We start from the raw sequence: 19,576 nt of genomic DNA on the forward strand, positions 1-19,576 counted from the left end.
CGGGCGGAAGCCGTGGCCCCACTCGGTGGGAGTAAGAGAAACGTGCACCGCTTGCGGCCTCGTGTTCGCTGCGCGACCTCGGTGTTGAAACCGAATCCGCATGAGAGCCGCACGCATCGGTGTCTGGTTGTGCAGGTGTGCGTGGTTCACAGCCGAAAACAGAAGTCTTCTCTAACTTGCTTCCCCCCGCCCCCATCCAGGTGGAAATCCCAAACATCCAGAAACAAAGGAAACATTTAGCCAAACTGGTCCTGGACATGGACTCTGCACGCACACGGTCAGTATGGGTACGCATAGACATGTGAGAAACAGACCCGAGGTCAACGTCTTCAATACTTTCTCATGTTCAGCCTTGCCATGTGAAGCCATTTAAGCACTATCGAGCTTGTGTACTTCTATACACGTTGACGTACTGTACAAACAGAACTTATAGGGTACACTAGGAGAACAACTGTATTTCTTACAAGTTATGTTTAGTTCCACAATCGGTGACACAAATGTACCGTAATCCCCGGCCTACAGAGCGCACCTGGCTATAAGCCTCACCCAGTACATTTGTAAAGGAAATACCATTTGGTACAAACGTAGGCCGCAGCCGTGTAAAAGCCGCAAGTTCCCACATTGAAACCGACATTGAAACACAGGAGTTTAACACGAGTGCCACTGCGTGCGCTAACGCTAGCGCCACTGTGCTAACAGGGCCGGTTGAAAAAAAAATAAGCATACTGGTAAAAATCACTGAGACACGGCAGTAACATGCTAGCGCAGGGCTAACAGGGCCGAACCGGTAAAAGTCACTTCCTCGGCACATATATCCGGTCTCGCTCTCACCTTTTCCGCTCGAGTGCCCCCTTGCGGCCGTTAGAAAAAAATGCGCAAATTAGCCGCATCGCCGCATAATCCGCAGGGTTGAAAGCGTGTGTAAAAAGTTGCGGTTTATAGGCCGGTAATTACGGTACTAGTAAGTAATCAAGCATTACTAATAAACTACTGTACTATGCTGGACTAGTAACACAACTATGCCCAACTAGTAGGCATGTGTCATGCTCAACTCTCCTTGATATCCATTCTAAGGTCCATGTCCTAGTCCGCTCTTTGTCCTTCGTAGTAGATCAGCTTTGGCCGGCTCGACCAACATCGCTACGTGCTTGCCATTACGTAGAATGCGCACATTGCGGAAATACACCCCCTAGTGGAGGGGTGTTATACTTGTTTTTCTCACAGGCCACATTGTTGTTTCGGTTTCCCTCAGAGGGCTGTTATGACTGTGGACTAAAAAATGTTAATCATCTCATCATATTTACATAATTTATGAACTAGTTTTGGAATCAGAAATCAAGGGTAATGGGTTTTTCAACTAATCACGTTTGGTAACACAAAAATGCTTGTAATATCTCAACTTTATCATTTATGATATATGACAATTTGACGTTTTGGTACAGATTTTTATAAGAATCATGAAAATTCACACTCTAGATTTGGCGTCGCGGGCCACATAAAATCACGTGGTGGGCCAGATCTGGCCCCCGGGCTTGGAGTTTGACACCGGTGCCCTAGCGTACCGAATTAATGACAAAGTGGACTCGTCCACGGACCTTAAGATGAATATCAAGGGTATGGAATAAATCCTCCGTAGGCTTTCCACCCGTCACGTCGAAATATTTTCAGGTACTATCAGTCCAGCAAATCATCGGGCCTGTCCAGCAACCTGCAGTCCAGCGGCGCCAAGGCCGACCACCTCAGGGAGGAGATGGAGGAGGCCGCCAATCGCATGGAGATCTGTCGGGTCAGGAGTTTGCCGTACCGTGTGACTTTTTAATGGAATGAATACCCAGTGCTTGTAGTACTACTACTATAAGGCGGGAAGGGAAAAGGCAAACGTTTGTACACAAGAGTCACATTTGAGTTTTGAAATTGATAAATTGGCCTGGTTATTCATAGACAAATGAACAGAAAACTTATTTTTGCAACTTTGTCTCCAGGACCAGCTGTCTGCGGACATGTACAGCTCCATGGCCAAAGAACTCGACTATGCAAGCTATTTTCAGACGGTATGTTTATGTTGAACACACACACACGCTCACATTCACAAATACGCACGTGCTGATGTGTCGCGTGTTCCGCAGCTGATTGAGGTCCAGGCCGAGTACCACAGGAAGTCACTTGAGCTGCTGGAGAACATCCTGCCTCAGATTAAAGCTCATCAGGGTGAGCGGGAGACACGCACGCATACACGATCACAACATTTGTGACATAAAAAGAGCATGTCAATTACGATTTTCAAAATTGTTTTATTGCTCAGAGTCTAAGAAATTGTCACTTTAACAACAAATGATCAAAATAATGATCCAATCACTGCATTGCACATAAATGTTCGTAAAAATGGCGGCACGGTGAATCAGCTGGTAAAGCGTTGGCCTCAGAGTCCTGAGGTCCCGGGTTCAATCCCGCACCCCCCTGTGTGGAGTTTGCATGTTCTCCCCGTGCCTGCGTGGGTTTCCTCTGGGCACTCTGGTTTCCCCCCACATTCCAAAAACACGCAACATTGATTGGACGCTAAAAAATTCCCCCTAGGTGTGATCGTGAGTGCGGCTGTTTGTCTCAATGTGCCCTGTGATTGGCTGGCGACCAGTTCAGGGTGTACCCCGCCTCATTACCGTTGAAAGTCGGGATAGGCTCCAGCACTCCCCGCGACCCTTGTGAGGATAAGCGGCGAAGAAAATGGATGGATGGATGGATGGATAGTAGTTTAAAAACAAAGATTTAATGCAAATGTATATTACTAAAAAGTGAAATACAACTGAACTGGGTACGACTAGGACATCATTATGAGAATAACTGCTATTTATATATATTTATGATACCTGGGAAAAGAAAGATCACTATGAACAGCAGATTTACGCAACAGACAAGTACCACACAAAAAAAAATCTGCAATAGCAGAGTGCCGCGGTGGATCACCCACAAGATAGCGGCGGGTAAAAAACTGCACAGTTAGTTATGCGTGTGCATCTAGCGCGTGTTTGTCTGCGTTCGCCAGAGTCGTGGGCGGAGAAGCCTTCCTACGGGAAGCCGCTGGAGGAGCACTTAGAGCTCAGCGGGAGGGATATTGCCTTCCCCATCGAGGCCTGTGTCACCATGTTGCTGGAGTGCGGCATGCAAGAGGAGGTCGGATACACACGCACACACATGCATGCACAAATGCGCTAATGGCTTTCTAGCATTGCATTCAATAAAAATATAGAATTGCCTTTCCTGGAAATGACTTGTTATGAACTAAAATGATAGTGAGAGGCGATAGCGCCCCCTCTTGACATTTCGCTCCCGGGATACGCGCAGACAAGATTTTTGTTGCGTTCACCGCGGCGTCGCTCGGGACGTGACCCGTGACCTCTGTTCGGGAATCTCAGGGCTTGTTCCGAGTGGCTCCGTCCGCCTCCAAGCTGAAGAAGCTGAAGGCGTCTTTGGACTGCGGCGTGCTGGATGTGCAGGAATACTCGGCCGACCCGCACGCTATCGCAGGTGAGGTCAAGGGGGGACGACAAAGGATTCGTTAAATGGTTTTTTGTTTTTTTTTGGGGGGGGGGTGGCGATAAACCAGTTTGCTTTTGTGGGAGTCAGATTTCAGTTAGCCAGTTTTTAGGGTTTGGGTCTGAAATTCAAGGCAGACTTGATATTTATTCATGAGACTCGACTTCAGTGTTGTTGAAAATATGGATTTTCCAAGATGTGACTCACTCTCACCTCTGGTTTCCGGTTTCACCTGATGGAAATACACGATATGTCGTCAATACATATGGCAGAAATACTCAGTTCGGGGTTGATAGCTTTCCCACAGTGCACAGGATGGACCGGAATTATTCATGAGCGCGAGCGTGCGGACGGCTCATTAAATACGGAGGCAAATCCAAAGCGACTGGCTCGTCGAGCAGCGAGGCGAGACGGCTCCAGACTGTGGCACGATTCCGTCTGCAGCAGCTCGTAAATTCATGCGGCTCGGCTGCAACTTGCGAATTTGGGGACGCCCCCCCCCCCCCGTGTGCATCCTCCGTCAGCTTCAATGTGAAATTTGTGTGTACTTGTGAATACCGCCATTTATTTATGTGCATGTATATTTGCGTATTTTGTTAAATCTAACTTTTGTTTTCCTTTCTGCTCGTAATTTGAATGTTTTGTACCATGAGGATTAAAGTCCATAATTGTCCCCCAGGAGCCTTGAAATCTTACCTGCGTGAGCTCCCTGAGCCCCTGATGAAGTTCGAGCTTTACAACGACTGGATCCAGGCTTCAAAGTCAGTTGCCGCCGTGTCAAGTTCTTCACAGACTTAACACCCCGCAGGATGGAGTTGTGTGAAGATTTTTTTTTTGTTTCTTCATTGTGGTCCTCGCGCTTCCCGCAGCATTCCAGACCAGGACAAGAGGCTGCAGGCTCTCCGCTGCGCTTGCGACAAACTGCCGCCGGCCAACAACAACAACTTCAGGTGAGACTTTCGCTGCTTCTGTTCCTCTCATGTTCGTCACGTGACAAACGCCCGTGTACACTCAGCTTCGAGAACAAATGAAAATGGATGCTTGATTTTGAGCAGGAGCATTTTTTTCTTCTTCAAGAACATCTGCGCTTGTTTACTGAATCAAATAAAACAATAACATTTCAGCTTTTGCAGTAGTGGGGTATCGGGATCTGGAGTGCTGGCCGATGAAACATAAGCTATATTCGCAATGGGTCTATTTATTTATCCATCTATCCATCCATTTTCTACCGCTTCTCCGGATCGTGTCTACACTCATTAATATATTGTACTTAATATTTTACATTTTGCATAATTACAATTATTAGATTTTGTGTGATCACTGTATTTTTTTTACATTAAACCAACACGCTTATATAGGGCTGCAACTAATGATTATTTTCATAATCCATTTATCTGTCACTTATTTTTTTCCCAATTAATCAGATTGAATCTTTTAATTTCCCTCCCTTTATTAAAAATTTGCATAATTACAATCATTAGATTTTGTATTATCACTGTATTTTTTTTTACATTTCACCAACACGCTTATATAGGGGTGCAACTAATGATTATTTTCATCATCCATTTATTTCTCACTTATTTTTTTTCTCAATTAATCAGATTGAATCTTTTAATTTCCCTCCATTTATTAAAAAAAATAACTATCGAGCATGCAGAATATGCACAAACATCCGTAAAGATTCAGAGACTGGTAGAAGTAATTGTATCAATTACTGCGAGTCCTGACCGAAGGCCCAAGTACCAAAAGCTCACTGTGGAGTTTTTTTTTTTGGTATCAAAACTGCTTCAACTTGCACTTCTATTATTATTATTATTCAACTATTTTTCAGTTGTTTCCGTCGCATCTTTTGCTGGAGAATGAAGGTGATGGAGACGGAGCGCAAACTGCATGCGTCAGTGTCTCGGTCGCATCTTACAAGTCGAGTTTATTTTTAGCGCGTCTCCTCGGAGGAGATGTCAGACACGACCAAACGAGCGCCGCTCGCCGCAACGAGCGGCGTTATGTTCGTGACACACACGCAAACAAACCCGGTCGACCCACTGCCCCACTTTTGCGTCCTGGGGGGGGGGGGGGGGACTTCTCAAATGGGAATTGCGTTTAGCGTGGGGAGGCATTTATGGAAGTTGATCACATACAACTTCACTTTGGTGTTCGGAAACTTGTACAGCTCAGTATTCTCTTGTTTTCCCCTATTGCAAGTCCATTGGGAAAAGAAGAAGAAGGAAACGAGAAGTAGGTTATGCAAATGTGCGCTTACTTCTTGTGACATGTTTTGCAGATATCTGATTAAGTTCCTGTCCAAACTGACGGAATTCCAGGACGTGAACAAGATGACGCCCGGGAACATCGCCATCGTGCTGGGGCCCAACCTGCTGTGGACGCACAGCGAAGGGTAAGAGCAGGAAGTGGGGCAAAGCATGGCCACGTACTGCCACCAGCTTATTATGAACGCTCCATCTGTTTTATAAAATCGACCGTAATTTCTGACCTACAGAGCGCACCTGATTATAAGCCTCACCCAGTACATTTGTAGAGGAAATACCATTTGGTACATGCATAAGCCGCAACTGTGTAAAAGCCGCAAGTGCCCACATTGAAACCCACGTTGAAACACGAGATATTTACAAAGAAAGACGGTACTTAGTTTAGCTTAACATAGCAACAATATGTAAAAAGATAAACAGCCGTGGCAGCTACACAGTAGCAACACGGTAGCACAGCACTTAAAAGGGCCCGTTGAAAAAAAAAAAAAAAAACATACCTAAATCACTGAGACACGGCAGTAATACAGCAGCAACACGGTAGCACAGTGCTAACGCTAGCGTGGCGCTAATGGAGCTGGTTAGAAAAAAAACAAAACACCGGTAAAAAGCACTGAGACACGGCAGTAACACAGCAGCAACACGCTAGCGCGGCGCTAACAGGACCGGTTAAAAAAATGTACCGGCAAAAATCACTGAGACACGGCAGTAACACAGCAGTAACACAGTACCAACACGCTAGCGCGGCGCTAACAGGGCCGGTTAAAAAAAAAACGTACCGGTAAAAATCACTGAGACACGGCAGTAACACAGCAGCAACACGCTAGCGCGGTGATAATAGAGCCAGTTAGAAAAAAAGAACATACCGGTAAAAATCACTGAGACACGGCAGTAACACAGGAACAACACACTAGTGCGGCGCTAACAGGCCCAGTTAAAAAAAACGAGTAAAAGTCACTTCCTCGGCACATACATTCCATCGGTCTCACGCTTACCTTCTCCGCTCGAGTGCCCCCTTGCGGCCGTTAGAAAAAAATGCCCAAATTAGCCGCATCACCGCATAAGACCCAGGGTTGAAAGCGTGTGAAAAAGTTGCGTCTGATAGGCCAGAAATTACGGCAATTCAGCCCCCGAGCGCAAAGTTTTGCCCACCTCTCGGTTAAACCCGCATCTGCGCTGACACCCCGTGAGCGAAACTCCACCTTCAGCGTTCCCGTCGTCCTCTCAAATGCGCTGACGAAAACCTCCAGACGGCCATTTCCAAGATGAAGTCCGTTTATGACCGTGACGCAGCACTTTGAAAAGAAGTCGCCCTCCCTGGCGTCCTTCGAAATGCGCCGGCCATCAATCTATCAAACTCTTAATTAGCCCTGAACGCCTCTTTGCCTCGCTCGTGTCTTCGCCGCGGAGGTGGCAAAAGTACTCATAGTAAAAAGAAGTATTGATTCAACTCCTCTACTGGAGTAAAAGATAAAAACTGTATTATTTTTTGAACTTCTATGCCGCTTCTGCTGAAAAGAAAATGTTCCGACCAGTGACCCTCTTTAAGTCCTGCTCGCTCGGTTCTCCGCAGCAACATCGCGGAGATGATGACCACGGTGTCCCTGCAGATCGTCGGCATCATCGAGCCCATCATCCAGCACGCCGACTGGTTCTTCCCCGGAGGTGAGGCCCGAGCATCCGGCACAGCTCATCTTAGACGTACTCAAATATTATCGAAGAAATGTATTAAATTCATCCTGGAATGAGTATTGAATGAGTATTACTAAAGTGACCCAAAGTGCACAAAAATGAAAATCTGGAAAAATGAGGCTCTGAGGCAAAAATGACTTTATCCTATGATTATGACAAAATGTCTTTTAAAGGTGAAGACTTTATCATACATACATTAACAACTTTTGCTTCTTAAATATGAATTTGCTTCTTGAAAATGGGCACTTTTTAATTTGTGTGGCATTGTGTTTAATTGCCGTTTAAAGTTTGAGGGTATCCTTGGGTCCCTGAACCACAAACGTTTCAAAATCCATCCATTTTCATAGCCGCTTGTAGTTAGGGCTGTTATGACTGCGAAATAGTAATATTAATACTCTTTAATACTCTTAATAATACATATTTACACATGAAATTTATTAACTAGTTTTGGAATCTGCAATCAAGTGTAACGGGTTTTTTTTAACTATTGTTGATGTTTGGAGATACAAAACCGCTTGCAATATATCAACGTCCTCATTTTTGATTTGACAATTTGAAATTTTAGTTCAGATTTGAAAAAAAAAAAAAAAAAAAAAGGATTGATACACATTTGTCTTCGCGGCCCACATAAAATCATGTAGCGGGCCGCATCCGGCCCCACGGGCCTCGAGTTTGACACCCGTGCTCTAATCATTCATTGGTCAGTATGAAGCAAGTCACACATGAAATATTTTCCTTGAACACGTCTTGCCGCGCTTTCCCCCCGGCAGAAATCGAGTTCAACGTGACGGGCAACTTCGGCAGTCCCGTGCACACCAACCACAACGCCAACTACAGCTCCATGCCGTCCCCCGACATGGAGCAAACGGATCGGCGGCAGAGCGAGCAGAGCCGCCGGCCCCTCAGCGTCGCCACCGACAACATGATGCTGGAGTTCTACAAGAAGGACGGGTAGGAGTGAACTGGTGGCTTTTTCTTTTTTTCGTGGCGTTCCCTTTTTTGATTGGAATATTTTTATGCCGTGAGATTTTTCTCCCGTTAAAAATATCTTCCTTGGCGCAATAAAGGTTGGGAAATACTGGTCTAGGTCACGAAATATTGAAGTTAAACACGACGAAGGATTACGTCTCTCTCTCTTCACGTTCTCTCTCTGTCTGATCTTCCTGACATTTTTAAAGCCTTATTATTATTATTTTTTTTTTTTTTGTCTTATCGGGCCCAGCGGGGCGTCTCAGCGCAGCTCAGCTAATTAAAACCCGGGCGCGTTCAGCCTTCCGTGACCCAGCTGTGGTCTTAACTGGAAAGAACTCACAGTTTGACATGAAAGTTCTGAACTTGATATAGCTATATATGATTTTCGGCTTATGAGCCGCGACTTTTTTCACACACTTTTATGCGGTGATATGGCTAATTTGTGCATTTTTTTTTCTAACGGCCGCAAGGGGGCCACTCGAGCATAAAAGGTAAGAGTGAGACCGGTGGAATATATATGTGCCGAGGAAGTGACTTTTACCGGGATGATATTTTTAACTGGCCCTGTTAGCGCGGTGCTAGCATTAGCGTTAGCGCAGTGCTAGCGTTAGCGTTAGCAAGGCAGCGTTAGCGTTAAACTCTCTGCGCACCATCTTTCGTTATAAATATGTCGTGGTTGAAAGTGGGCACTTGCGGCTTTTCCACAGCTGCGGTCTATCTATGTACCAAATGGTATTTCCTTTACAAATGTACTGGGCGAGGCTTATAACCAATTGCGCTCTGTAGGCGGGGAATTACGGTAGTCACAATCTATTTTATTTGGATTCAAATAGTCAAAAACTTTACAACCTTAAAAAAACTGTGACAAAATCCCCTCATTCTGCTTCTCTTTCTCTCTCTCTTTTTTTTTTAAATCATGCAGCATCAGGAAGATACAGAGGTACCGCATTAACCCTTTCATCACGTCTCCCAGGTTCTTTATGTGTTGTGCTCGCGTTCAGTGGATGCGAACACATCCGCTTTGTTTCGTGCGTTTGTAGCGCAAGCTGCATCCCGGTGATGTCTCACGCTGGGTGGACTCGTGAGACAGTCCAAAACTCTGGTCCAAGTTCTTTTGAGAGTCACACTGCTGTTTTTCTTTCTTCCCGCAATGTGTGGGTGGGCAAAGTATTTTTTTTATTATTATTTTTTTTTTATCCGATCCACCGAGCATTTACATCAGGGTTTGTCAAACTCCTTTTTCCCGCGGGCCACATTGTTGTTCCGGTTTCCCTCAGAGGGCCGTTATGACTGTGGAACAAAAATATTTGATCATCAATTTATAAACTGGTTTTGGGATCAGAAATCGAGGGTAATGTGTTTTTCAACTATTCACGTTTGGTAACACAAAAATGCTTGTAATAGTGCAACTTTATCATTTATGATACATGACAAGTTTTACAAGAATCATGGAAATCGACACTCTAGATTTAGCTTTGCGGGGCACATTAAAATCATGTGGTGGGCCAGATCTGGCCCCTGGGCCTTGAGTTTGACACCTGCGATCAAGTGTCCTGTAGTTATCGCTCCTTTAATTTAGCCATTTATTCTAAAACCGATTAAAATATTTTTATTTGTTATGATACATTTATTTATATCACAAAATAAATTAAACTTATTTATTTAAAAATAATAATTTAATTATCAAATTGGTAAAATAAAGAATTTGACATTCACATAATATTTATAAAATACAGCAGATTTTGTCAAATTAGTTGAATATCCGCAGTTCTGTAATATTTGTACCAATTTTGTCATTTTTCCTGTTAGAATTGAAAAACACCTGTAGTTTCTTCTTCTGTTCTTCACAGTTTTTCACTTTTATTTAAGTGGAGGAATTAAAGCAGTACTTCGGCCTTTACCAAAGTCTATTTTACACATATACTCTGTACTTGTACTGAAGTATTAAGTGTGAGTAATTTACCAGCCCTGTTTAAATGTCCCGGATTCAATTCCAGACCCGCCTGTGGGGAGTCTGCATGTTCTCCCCGTGCCTGCGTGGGTTTTCTCCCACATCCCAAAAACATGCAACATTTAATTGAACGCTCTAAATTGCCCGTAGGTGTGATTGTGAGTGCGGCTGTTTGTCTCGATGTTACCTGCGATTGGCTGGCGACCAGTTCAGGGTCTACCCCGCCTCCTGCCCTTTGACAGCCGGGACAGGCTCTGGCACTCCCCGCCACCCTCGTGAGGATAAGCGGCTAAGAAAATGGATCTCCGGATGTTTAAATGTTCGGCAAATGTCAGCTTTGTGGCGGCATGGGAGACGAGGAACAAGACGCAAGGCAAGACCTAAAATATTGCAGTAGGGAAGATGTTCCCTTAACGAGACCCCCCCCCCCCCGGACCCCCGCCTCAAGCTCACGCCCCTCCCCTATCCTATGATTGGCTGTGCGTCTGTGTCCCAATGCAGCGTGGGAGTCAGGGTGATGGACACTTCTTGGGTGTCCCGCAGGGGCTCATCTTCCTCTCGTAAAACCTCGTCCACGCCCCCCAGCCTGCGGGCGCCCACCCCACCCTCGGAAGCGCTCGCCCCCGAGGGACTCGGGGAACCCTCAGGCTCCCCCTCCCCCACCCCTCCTCCCGCTAGCAACGAGCGAGCCAGGTAAGGCTTTTGTGCCCCCGCCCCCACCTCCGTCGACCCGTTTCATTCCCCCGACCTGCGTCCCACAGCTGACCCCAACCCTGACCAGTGCCCAGTAACCGTCCCCCTCCAAAGACCTTCCTCCGACATTTTACCTTTGACCCCAGACATGCTTGAATATGTTGATATTTTGTGGCCTCTGTAGCCCCTTCCGCGCCGCCTTCCCAGCAAATTTTCACCTGTGGCTCTCAGACAGAACTCCGTACTGGGTGTTCACAGAGCTATTGCGGCTTCAAGGATTTAGAGTCCTAATTACGAACTCGTACACGGTGTCGCTGATCCACCTCGGGTGGTGGAAACCCGTCAAATCACGGGTCGAATTGAATCTTTCCGCAACAGCACCTCACGCACAAGACAGCCGGATTGCCCGATTTTGAAAGCGACGTCAACGACTCGTTAATTTGTAGACTTTGGACGTGGTGTCAGATCAGGATGCCACAAGGTGCTGCTTTTATATTAGACATGGCTTTGTCCTGAGCACAAAACAGTAATAGCCGAGGTCAGCGTCCAATAGAAATTCCGCAAACAGGTGAATTCAGCAGTCGCAAATGGGAAACAGGCGGGGAAACGCCGTCCTCCTTCGCTGTGCCGGTTTTGACGGCGCGAAAGGGGCTACTGCTGCACGTGCGGCGCTCTCATGTTTGTCTTTTGGCCGTCAGCCCCCGCATGTTTCACAGCTTCACCTTCCATTGTCGCAAGGCTCTGCAGTGGATGAGGTGACGCTTTTTCTTCTTTCTACTTCATCAATCCGAAGACGTTTCCCCACCTCTTTCGTCCTCTTCGACGGCTTCCCAGGCTCGCCGTAAAAAAACGTTTCTTTTATCGTTCCAGCTCGGACGACGCGTCGTCCAATTGGTCGGACGCCTGTAACGCCCGACCCTCCCCCGAGGAGGAGAGGCTGCCCCCCCCTTACCCCTCTTCCTCTTCCTCACCCTTCTCCCTCCCTCCCCACCACTTCTGCACCCGAGCACCCCCCGGTATGCGCCCCCTTTCCCGCAGTCCCGAATGCGTGCCCACGGGCCCGTCACCCGTCCCCCGCCGCTCGGGCTACAGCCCGCCCCCATTCCTCCACTCCCTATGCCCGTCCCCCCACCCCCTTGACATCAACTCCAACCCCCGAGCTCAAAGCTCCCCCGCCCTGCCCAAGCAGGCCTCCTTATCCGAGCCTCTGCATGCGCCCCCCGCCGACACCAACGGCTCCTCACTGTACATCAAACCCCCGCTCGTTCTTACTCGGCACGATCTTTTCCTGGGCTCCCCCAAACTCCCCGGCACCCCACTTTCTGTCCCCCCTCCTTGGGCCACCGCTAGCCGAGAGAGAGGACGCAAGGCCGCTAGGTAAATGCAAGAACACCGTTTTCTTTACACAGGCGGCGTGCAGCCCCTCCGATAAGAGGTGGGAGATGGGGGAGCAGTCGCCTTTTTTTTGTTGCCGTTATCAAATTCATCTTTAATGCTCCGTGTTGGTTGCCGGGAAATGCAGGAGGCAGTTGCTAGGCAACAAGGAAGAGTCAGAGCATTCAGTGATGAAAGCGGGAATGACGTGTGGGCAGGAGCCTTGGATCCGCGAGCCACAGCTTGGGGGGTCCGCAAAATAATCTCCGTATGGGGGCCGAAGAGTCAATAAAACGAGCAATTTTTCTCTTTCTTAGCTTTGGGCCAATGCTCTGATTTGATTGTGACATACAGTGATGAAAATAAGTATTTGAACACCCTGCTTTATTGCAAGTTCTCCCACTTAGAAACGTTGGAGGGGTCTGACATTTTCATCGTAGGTGCATGTCCACTGTAAGAGAGATCATCAAAAAAGAAAAATCCAGAAATCACAATGTAAGATTTTTTGAAAAAATTATCTGTGTGATAAGGCTGCACAAAAAGTATTTGAACACTTGTCTATCAACTAGAATTCTGACCCTCAAAGAACTGTTAGTCCGCCTTTAAAAGTCCACCAGAAGCTTAAACCACCGCAGGTTAAGTTTGCCAATGACCATTTGGATGACACAGAGGAGTCAAGGAAGAAAGTTTTGTGGTCAGATGAGACCAAAATTGAACTTTTTTTGGTCATAATTCCACTAACCGTGTTTGGAGGAAGATAAATGATGAGTTCCATCCCAAGAACACCATCCCTCCTGTGAAGCATGGAGGCGGTAGAATCATGCTTTGGGGGTGTTTTCTGCACATGGGACTGGACGACTGCACTGTATTAAGGAGAGGATGACCGCAGCCATGTATTGTGAGATTTTGGGGACAACCTCTTTCCCTTAGTCAGAGCATTGAAGATGGGTCGCGGGTGGGTCTTTCAACATGACAATGACCCGAAGCACACAGCCGAGAAAACCTAGGAGTGGCTCCGTAAGAAGCATATCAAGGTTCTGGCGTAGCCAGTCTCCAGACCTAAACCCAATAGAAAATCTTTGCTAACAAAGGCTTCTGTACCAAAATATTAACATTGGTTTTCTCAGGTGTTCAAATACTTATTCTCTTCACTGTATTACATAGATCTGCCATCCCTGCTTCTGTTTTTTTTTCAATGAAAGGCGTATTTATTCAGCTCGCACGTGAAAATGTAAGGGGAAAAAATGACGATATGGTTGGCGACATCCAAGTGATGTCATATCATATGAATGCTCAAAGGCTCATTTCCACGCCCCCCCCCCCCAACTTTAAATGCTTCAGTCACCCTCATTTGCTGGAAGCTTCTGTTGAGCGTAAGATGGCGGCCATGTTTTACCCTCCAACCCTCGTTGTGGCTCCCCCGTAAAATCAATAACCTAATAAGTGAACTCATGTTTCGACAACAATGGAGGATGCAAGCGTGATGGTGGAGTCGGCTCGGCGCCTAAACGTGTTTTCGTCTCACCTCAGCACCCTGAAGAACAAAGAACTGTCTCCGGTGATCGGGCAGAAGGGATTCCAGGCGACGCTGTCTTCCGGCGCCCAGTCGGAAAACAGCCCACACACCCTGAGGAGAGGTAAGAAGATGTTGGTCTACAGCTCGCAGACCCGCGAGGGTTGTGGGACCGCATTTTGAGAGCCACTGAGGCTGTCTCTGATCTCGAAACATGTTTTTCACTCGCCCTCAGCAAAGAAGCTGGCTCCAATTCCGCCTAAAGTCCCCTACAGCCAGACGGGGGCCGTGTCGGAGCAGTCCACGGGCCAGCCGTCTCCGGTCAGCCTCTCGCCGACGCCGCCCAGCACCCCATCGCCGTACGGCTTCGGCTACCCGCAGGGTTACGCCACCATCGGCTCCCTGGGACACGTCCACATGGCCGGCACGCCGTCTCTGTCCTCACCGCCCTCGCTGGCCGGGACCCTCATCAAGGCCCGGCCCACGCCCAAGCCGCCCCGGCAGAGGCCCAACTTGCCTCCCCCGCAGCCGCCCTCCACCCCCGGCACCAGCCCCCAGCCCCTGGACCACTCGTCTGGCTTGTTGGATGGTTTGTCTCCTGGAGAGAGCATGTCCACAGGTAAGCGCCGTCTTTTTCATACCTAAGAAGGTCAAATTCACTTTTTGTGAGTGGTGTATTTCTAATTTTATTTACACATAATATGTGTTTAATAACCCCTTAAAGGGGAAATCCACTAGTTTGCATTAACAGCGTATCCTATCGGTCATGTAATATGTACTATATCTTGACAATGTGATGTGAAATCCTCCCTCATTTAATAGCATTTTGAGAAGATTTTTATCGACAATTACGAATTTTCAGGGGCGCTGCCGTTTTCGCGAGTCACGTGACCTACGTGCGCGGATGTGGCCGTTAGCCCTGGACGCCGAAGCTAGGCTAAAGGCCTCCGCCGCCGTCGAAGCTAGGCTCGCGGCCCGCCTTCGGAGCTCGCTCGTCAGACTCCGCATCATTCCCGTCCGAAGAACCATCTGAATATTCTACATTATTTACAGCCACAGGTTCAAATCTGTGTGGAAGTATTCCTCCATCTTCCCGATCAACCGATACTGCTATTTCTTCATCGTATGAGGATAAAACCGAGAAATCAGAGCTGGGCATGAATGGCGTCCCATGTAATCGAGCGTTTGGAACGGCACGTAACACGTCATACCCCCCCACGTAGATCAGGTGACTCTCAAAAATGGCAGCGCCCCTGGAAAATCGTAATTGTCAATAAAAATCTTCTCAAAACACTATTAAATTGGAGAGGATTTAACATCATATTGTCAAAATAGAGTACATATTACATGACTTATTGGATACATTGTTAATGCAAACCAGTGGATTTCCCCTTTAAACGTTTCACTGTTCTGATGTGTAATTGTTGTTGATCACTTGCAGCCGTTTGAGCCATCCTTGTGTTTGAGGGACTTTTAGGGTAAGCAGGATTCCCTTCGCCCCACCCATTCCCCATCCCTCTGACCCCCTCTTGGCCACAACATGCCCCCCTCGCCCCCCCTCAATAAATCCCACCCCGACGTCTCACTGTGTCCATTTTGCATGGCTCCTGTGGGCATGGCCTTTCAAAGCAAGCCGGGCGTGGCTGTGCGAAATTAAGCTAAGCTAAGGCTGGCACACGTCATGTTTTGCTCCTGCCGCCCGCTTTTGAGCATCACTGAATCCCCACACCCACCCCGCCTCCCTCTCCTCTCCTCCATGTGCGAATTTACAGAATATCATTTTAACTTTGTTGTTGTTGCGCTACTACACAGCACATACGAGGGTGATTATGGTCCGAAAATAAAAACTGATTAGTTTGAATTAAATATCAAATTTTGTTGCCAGTTGTTTGGACATTAATGGCTGTGTGTAGCAACGTGTCATTCCCCCCCCCCCCCCAACCCCTCCCACCTTTAAAAAGCTACAACAAAATGTCACATCATGTCATTATCCAAGCCACTTATCCCCACAAGGGTCGCGGGAAAGCCGGAGCCTATCCAAGCTAGCTTCGGGCGATAGGCGGACTACACCCCGACCAGGTCGCCAGTCAGTCGCACCGTCATTGACCGGGTATCGATCCCACGCTACCTGCACCAAAGGCGGGCGTGTGTCCCGCTACACCATCTATGACAAAAATATTGGCAAAAATCTGAGCGTTGTACAGTTTTTTTGTGAGATAACCTCTGGTGGCATTCTGATATTGTTCTCCTTCGTCATGCCTGATTTGGACCCGCACACTCCACCGACCGGCATGCCCCACGCCCTCCACCTGCAACTTTTTACGCTTCCATAAAAAAATTGTGATGATGATGATGATGAATGAATTATCCTCCTTTTGCAGATTCCTTCTGCAATTTGGACATTCCCGTTATCGACATGGAACTGGACGGCCTTCTGGACTTGGCGCACATCTCGCACCTCAGGCACTCGGTGGCGCTGCTGGACTCGAGCCGCCTCAGAGCCACCGAGTCGGAGGAGGGGGAGGATTCGGATAGCACTGTGCTATGACGCCCCCCCCCCATCCCCCCAACCCCTACACACACACACACACACACACACAAGTCCTCCTTCACACCCTGATGCATTCGTGCATTTGGATTGTTGCATTTTGAGTTCGTGTTTTGCCTTATTTGACGCCTTGAACTCCGCACGCCAGAAACACGCGAGCGAGGGGGAGGATTCGGACCTCTTTTATGCCAATTCCTCCACAAGGAATCACATCAACCATTCTCCTCCGGCCAAGGACATCAGCCTCGGTGGCAACTCTGTATCCGTGTGTGTACCATCAACCAACATGCACGCTGTAGAAACTTAGCTGAGTAACTAAGGAAAAAAAAAAAACATCTCGATGATTAACGTTCATTTATTGAATAATATTTATTGTCTATAGTGTACATTTGCAGAGTTTATGATTCCCAGTAAAAACATCGGAACTTATTTTATACTGGCAAGGTGGAATAAGAGCATCGAGCAGGGGTGGGCAAACTTTTGTGCCACACAGCCAGATTTTTATTTTTAATACAACGGGCACATGGGTGAAAACATTCGCAGATGAAGTCAAAAATATATATCGCTAATTAAAATGCGTCTTTATGTTTTGTAAAATAGTTCCGTCCGTCCATTTTATTTTGCATTTGTCTTCACGAGGTTTTACAGGTGACTTCATTTTAATTGTAGTTGATTCTCATTTTTTTTTATTTACGTAAGCACATTTTCAATACAATAAGTAAACGTTAGCTATGTTGTGTATGCGCGACGGTTTTTTTATTTTTATTATTTTTTACAAGCAAGTAACTTATTTATTCGATAAGTAAATTACAAATGATATATTTAAATATTTGAATGGACACATTTTACGGAAAGAGGATTAATTAATGCACCAAATGTTACAGGGCCCTCTTATTTCACTTCTGGAGATAATAATATAATAATAACCTTAAGTCGCTTGATGATGCCGATGTTGGTGGGCGGGGTTAAAGAGCGATTTGTAACCCGCGGGCCATACTTTGCCCTCCCCTGTTTTTGTGGCCAATGACCTTCTGGTTGTTATCAAGAACATCGATCCATCCGTTGTCTTTGCCGCTTATCCTCACGACCTTCCCAGGGAGTGCCGGAGTCAATCCCAGCTGTCAACGGGCAGGAGGCGGGGCACGCCCTGAACCGGTCGCCAGCCAATCGCAAGGCACATAGAGACAAACAGCCGCACTCACAATCACACCTAGGGGCAATTTAGAGTGTGTAATTAATGTTGCATGTTTTTGGGATGTGGGAGGAAACCGGAGTGCCCACAAAACCCACGCAGAACATTCCAGAAAACACGCTCCCATCACTGACAAATAGCCTGGCTATTTTTGTCCCCTGTTACAAAGGATGCACTTTATTCCACGTGGAAGGTCGACCACGTGTGTGTGTGTGTGTGTGTGTGTGTGTGTGTTTGTGTGTGTGTTTGTGTGGATGCGTGTGTGCGTGCCTGCGCAAAGCATCCATTTTATTTTCAGCAGAGTATTTATGATACAGATCTATTTCTCGCAGACGCTTTTTACTTGACACCCCGGCGGGCGAGACGCTTGCAAACATGGGACCAGACATTCCTCTCGCTTGTCACGTGCAAAAAAATAAAAATAAAAAATAAGTCATTGTAAATACATTTATGTACATATAGTACATGCTCTGTATATAATGACTTGAGAATATATATATATATATATATATATATATATATGTAGATGTATTGGAATACTTGATGGATTGAAATGATGACAACTCTCGTTATTATGCCTCCATTATTATTATCACCATCATCATTATTATTATTATTATTATTAGATCACTTTTTGTCATGTTTTACACAATTAACCCCTTGGATTGATTCTAATATCTCATAAAAAAAAATCAACGTTATGAGGGGTATACGGTTTTATTACAATCGCTGAGTAAAAGATCCAACTTTCATACATAAATGTTGGTGTTTGCTCATATTTGTAGTTTAGTTCAGTGGACCTGAACGTGATATTACACCTGACATGAGACTGGAATAGTCTTTAAAAAAATATATAAAAAAAGGGGGGAGAGGAGGGGGGGACGAAAGCGCCTGAATCACAACATTTCGTGACAGCTAATCATCTCTGTTTACAAATTGAAAATTAGCATAAACCTAATGTAGAACAATTCACTGAATCATCTGTCATGTTGGATTGCTTGTGCTTTTGTATTTTTTTTTTTAATTTGTTTATGGTCATCACACAGATGATGTCATTTTTTTCACCGTCAATTTTTGGAATGTAAACCTGGCAGGTTGCGTGTGTGTGTGTTGTGTAAAAGGAGGCGAGAAAATACATTTTTTGTGTGTCCTGTGTGAAAGTGTGCCAGCATGCTTTTTAACCGCACTCTTTAAATGTCTCATTCGTAGTGTATATGGATACAAATGACGAAAAACAAGTGATGCTTCTTATTCTTAATAGTTTATTATTATTATTTTTTTTATTTCTGTTCCTTTCGCCCACAGCGCATCTTGTTGATGCAATGATGAGCGTGGAGACAAATGAATCTTCTGTATGTGCTACACTTTTACATTGTAGGCACTGGAGGCCCAATAAAGGTCAAAAGTGTCTTTTGACAAAATGCTAAAGCTGTTTAATTCAGCCCCAAAAAAAATAAATGTGAATATTTGGTCTCAAAGTGTGGAGGTGGGCAATCATCACAATATGGCAATTAAAAATGTTTTATAAAACTTGCTTTGTATTCTCCTGACATTATCATATGTATAATCCGAGATGTATTCTGTGCACGACCGCCATCTCTCACAAGGGCTAGTGGCGCAATGGATAACGCGTCTGACTACGGATCAGAAGATTCTAGGTTCGACTCCTGGCTAGCTCGATGTTTTTCTTGACAAATTTTTAAACTTGAAAAATTTTCTTGCTCGATTATTTTCATCCTCTTTTATTTTAGTTGAATATTTCTTTATAATTTATTTCCTCAAAAGGTCATCGAAATGATGTAACTTGAAAACTGTTTTTGTCTTTTTCGCCTAGCAACACGTGACG

General features: G+C 46.1%; 1 protein-coding gene and 1 non-coding gene across 6 annotated transcripts in view; both read left to right on the forward strand.

Annotated features, from left to right (window-relative positions):
- The window catches only part of LOC133495513 (rho GTPase-activating protein 44-like), a 39,819-nt gene extending 20,586 nt beyond the window's left edge, over positions 1 to 19,233 (forward strand). For 3 of the 5 annotated variants that reach the window (XM_061810261.1, XM_061810259.1, XM_061810260.1), the window contains 14 exons: positions 201 to 277; positions 1,669 to 1,786; positions 1,983 to 2,051; positions 2,127 to 2,208; positions 3,041 to 3,168; positions 3,411 to 3,522; positions 4,211 to 4,292; positions 4,401 to 4,481; positions 5,813 to 5,926; positions 7,369 to 7,460; positions 8,258 to 8,438; positions 14,008 to 14,114; positions 14,226 to 14,609; positions 16,372 to 19,233. In XM_061810261.1, coding sequence (XP_061666245.1) covers positions 201 to 277; positions 1,669 to 1,786; positions 1,983 to 2,051; positions 2,127 to 2,208; positions 3,041 to 3,168; positions 3,411 to 3,522; positions 4,211 to 4,292; positions 4,401 to 4,481; positions 5,813 to 5,926; positions 7,369 to 7,460; positions 8,258 to 8,438; positions 14,008 to 14,114; positions 14,226 to 14,609; positions 16,372 to 16,538 — 1,794 coding nt within the window. In that variant the 3' untranslated portion in view covers positions 16,539 to 19,233. Of the gene's footprint in view, positions 1 to 200; positions 278 to 1,668; positions 1,787 to 1,982; positions 2,052 to 2,126; positions 2,209 to 3,040; positions 3,169 to 3,410; positions 3,523 to 4,210; positions 4,293 to 4,400; positions 4,482 to 5,812; positions 5,927 to 7,368; positions 7,461 to 8,257; positions 8,439 to 9,381; positions 9,400 to 10,911; positions 11,104 to 11,973; positions 12,481 to 14,007; positions 14,115 to 14,225; positions 14,610 to 15,431; positions 15,469 to 16,371 lie in introns of all 5 variants that reach the window. The other 2 variants (XM_061810263.1, XM_061810262.1) reach the window with 2 other exon arrangements.
- A 103-nt stretch (positions 19,234 to 19,336) lies between these two features.
- Positions 19,337 to 19,409, forward strand: trnar-acg (transfer RNA arginine (anticodon ACG)). The gene has a single exon. It is a non-coding gene; the product is annotated as a tRNA-Arg (tRNA).
- The last annotated feature ends 167 nt before the right edge of the window (positions 19,410 to 19,576 follow it).

This window comes from Syngnathoides biaculeatus, chromosome 22 (genome assembly GCF_019802595.1).
Source record: "Syngnathoides biaculeatus isolate LvHL_M chromosome 22, ASM1980259v1, whole genome shotgun sequence".
NCBI lineage: Eukaryota > Metazoa > Chordata > Actinopteri > Syngnathiformes > Syngnathidae > Syngnathoides > Syngnathoides biaculeatus.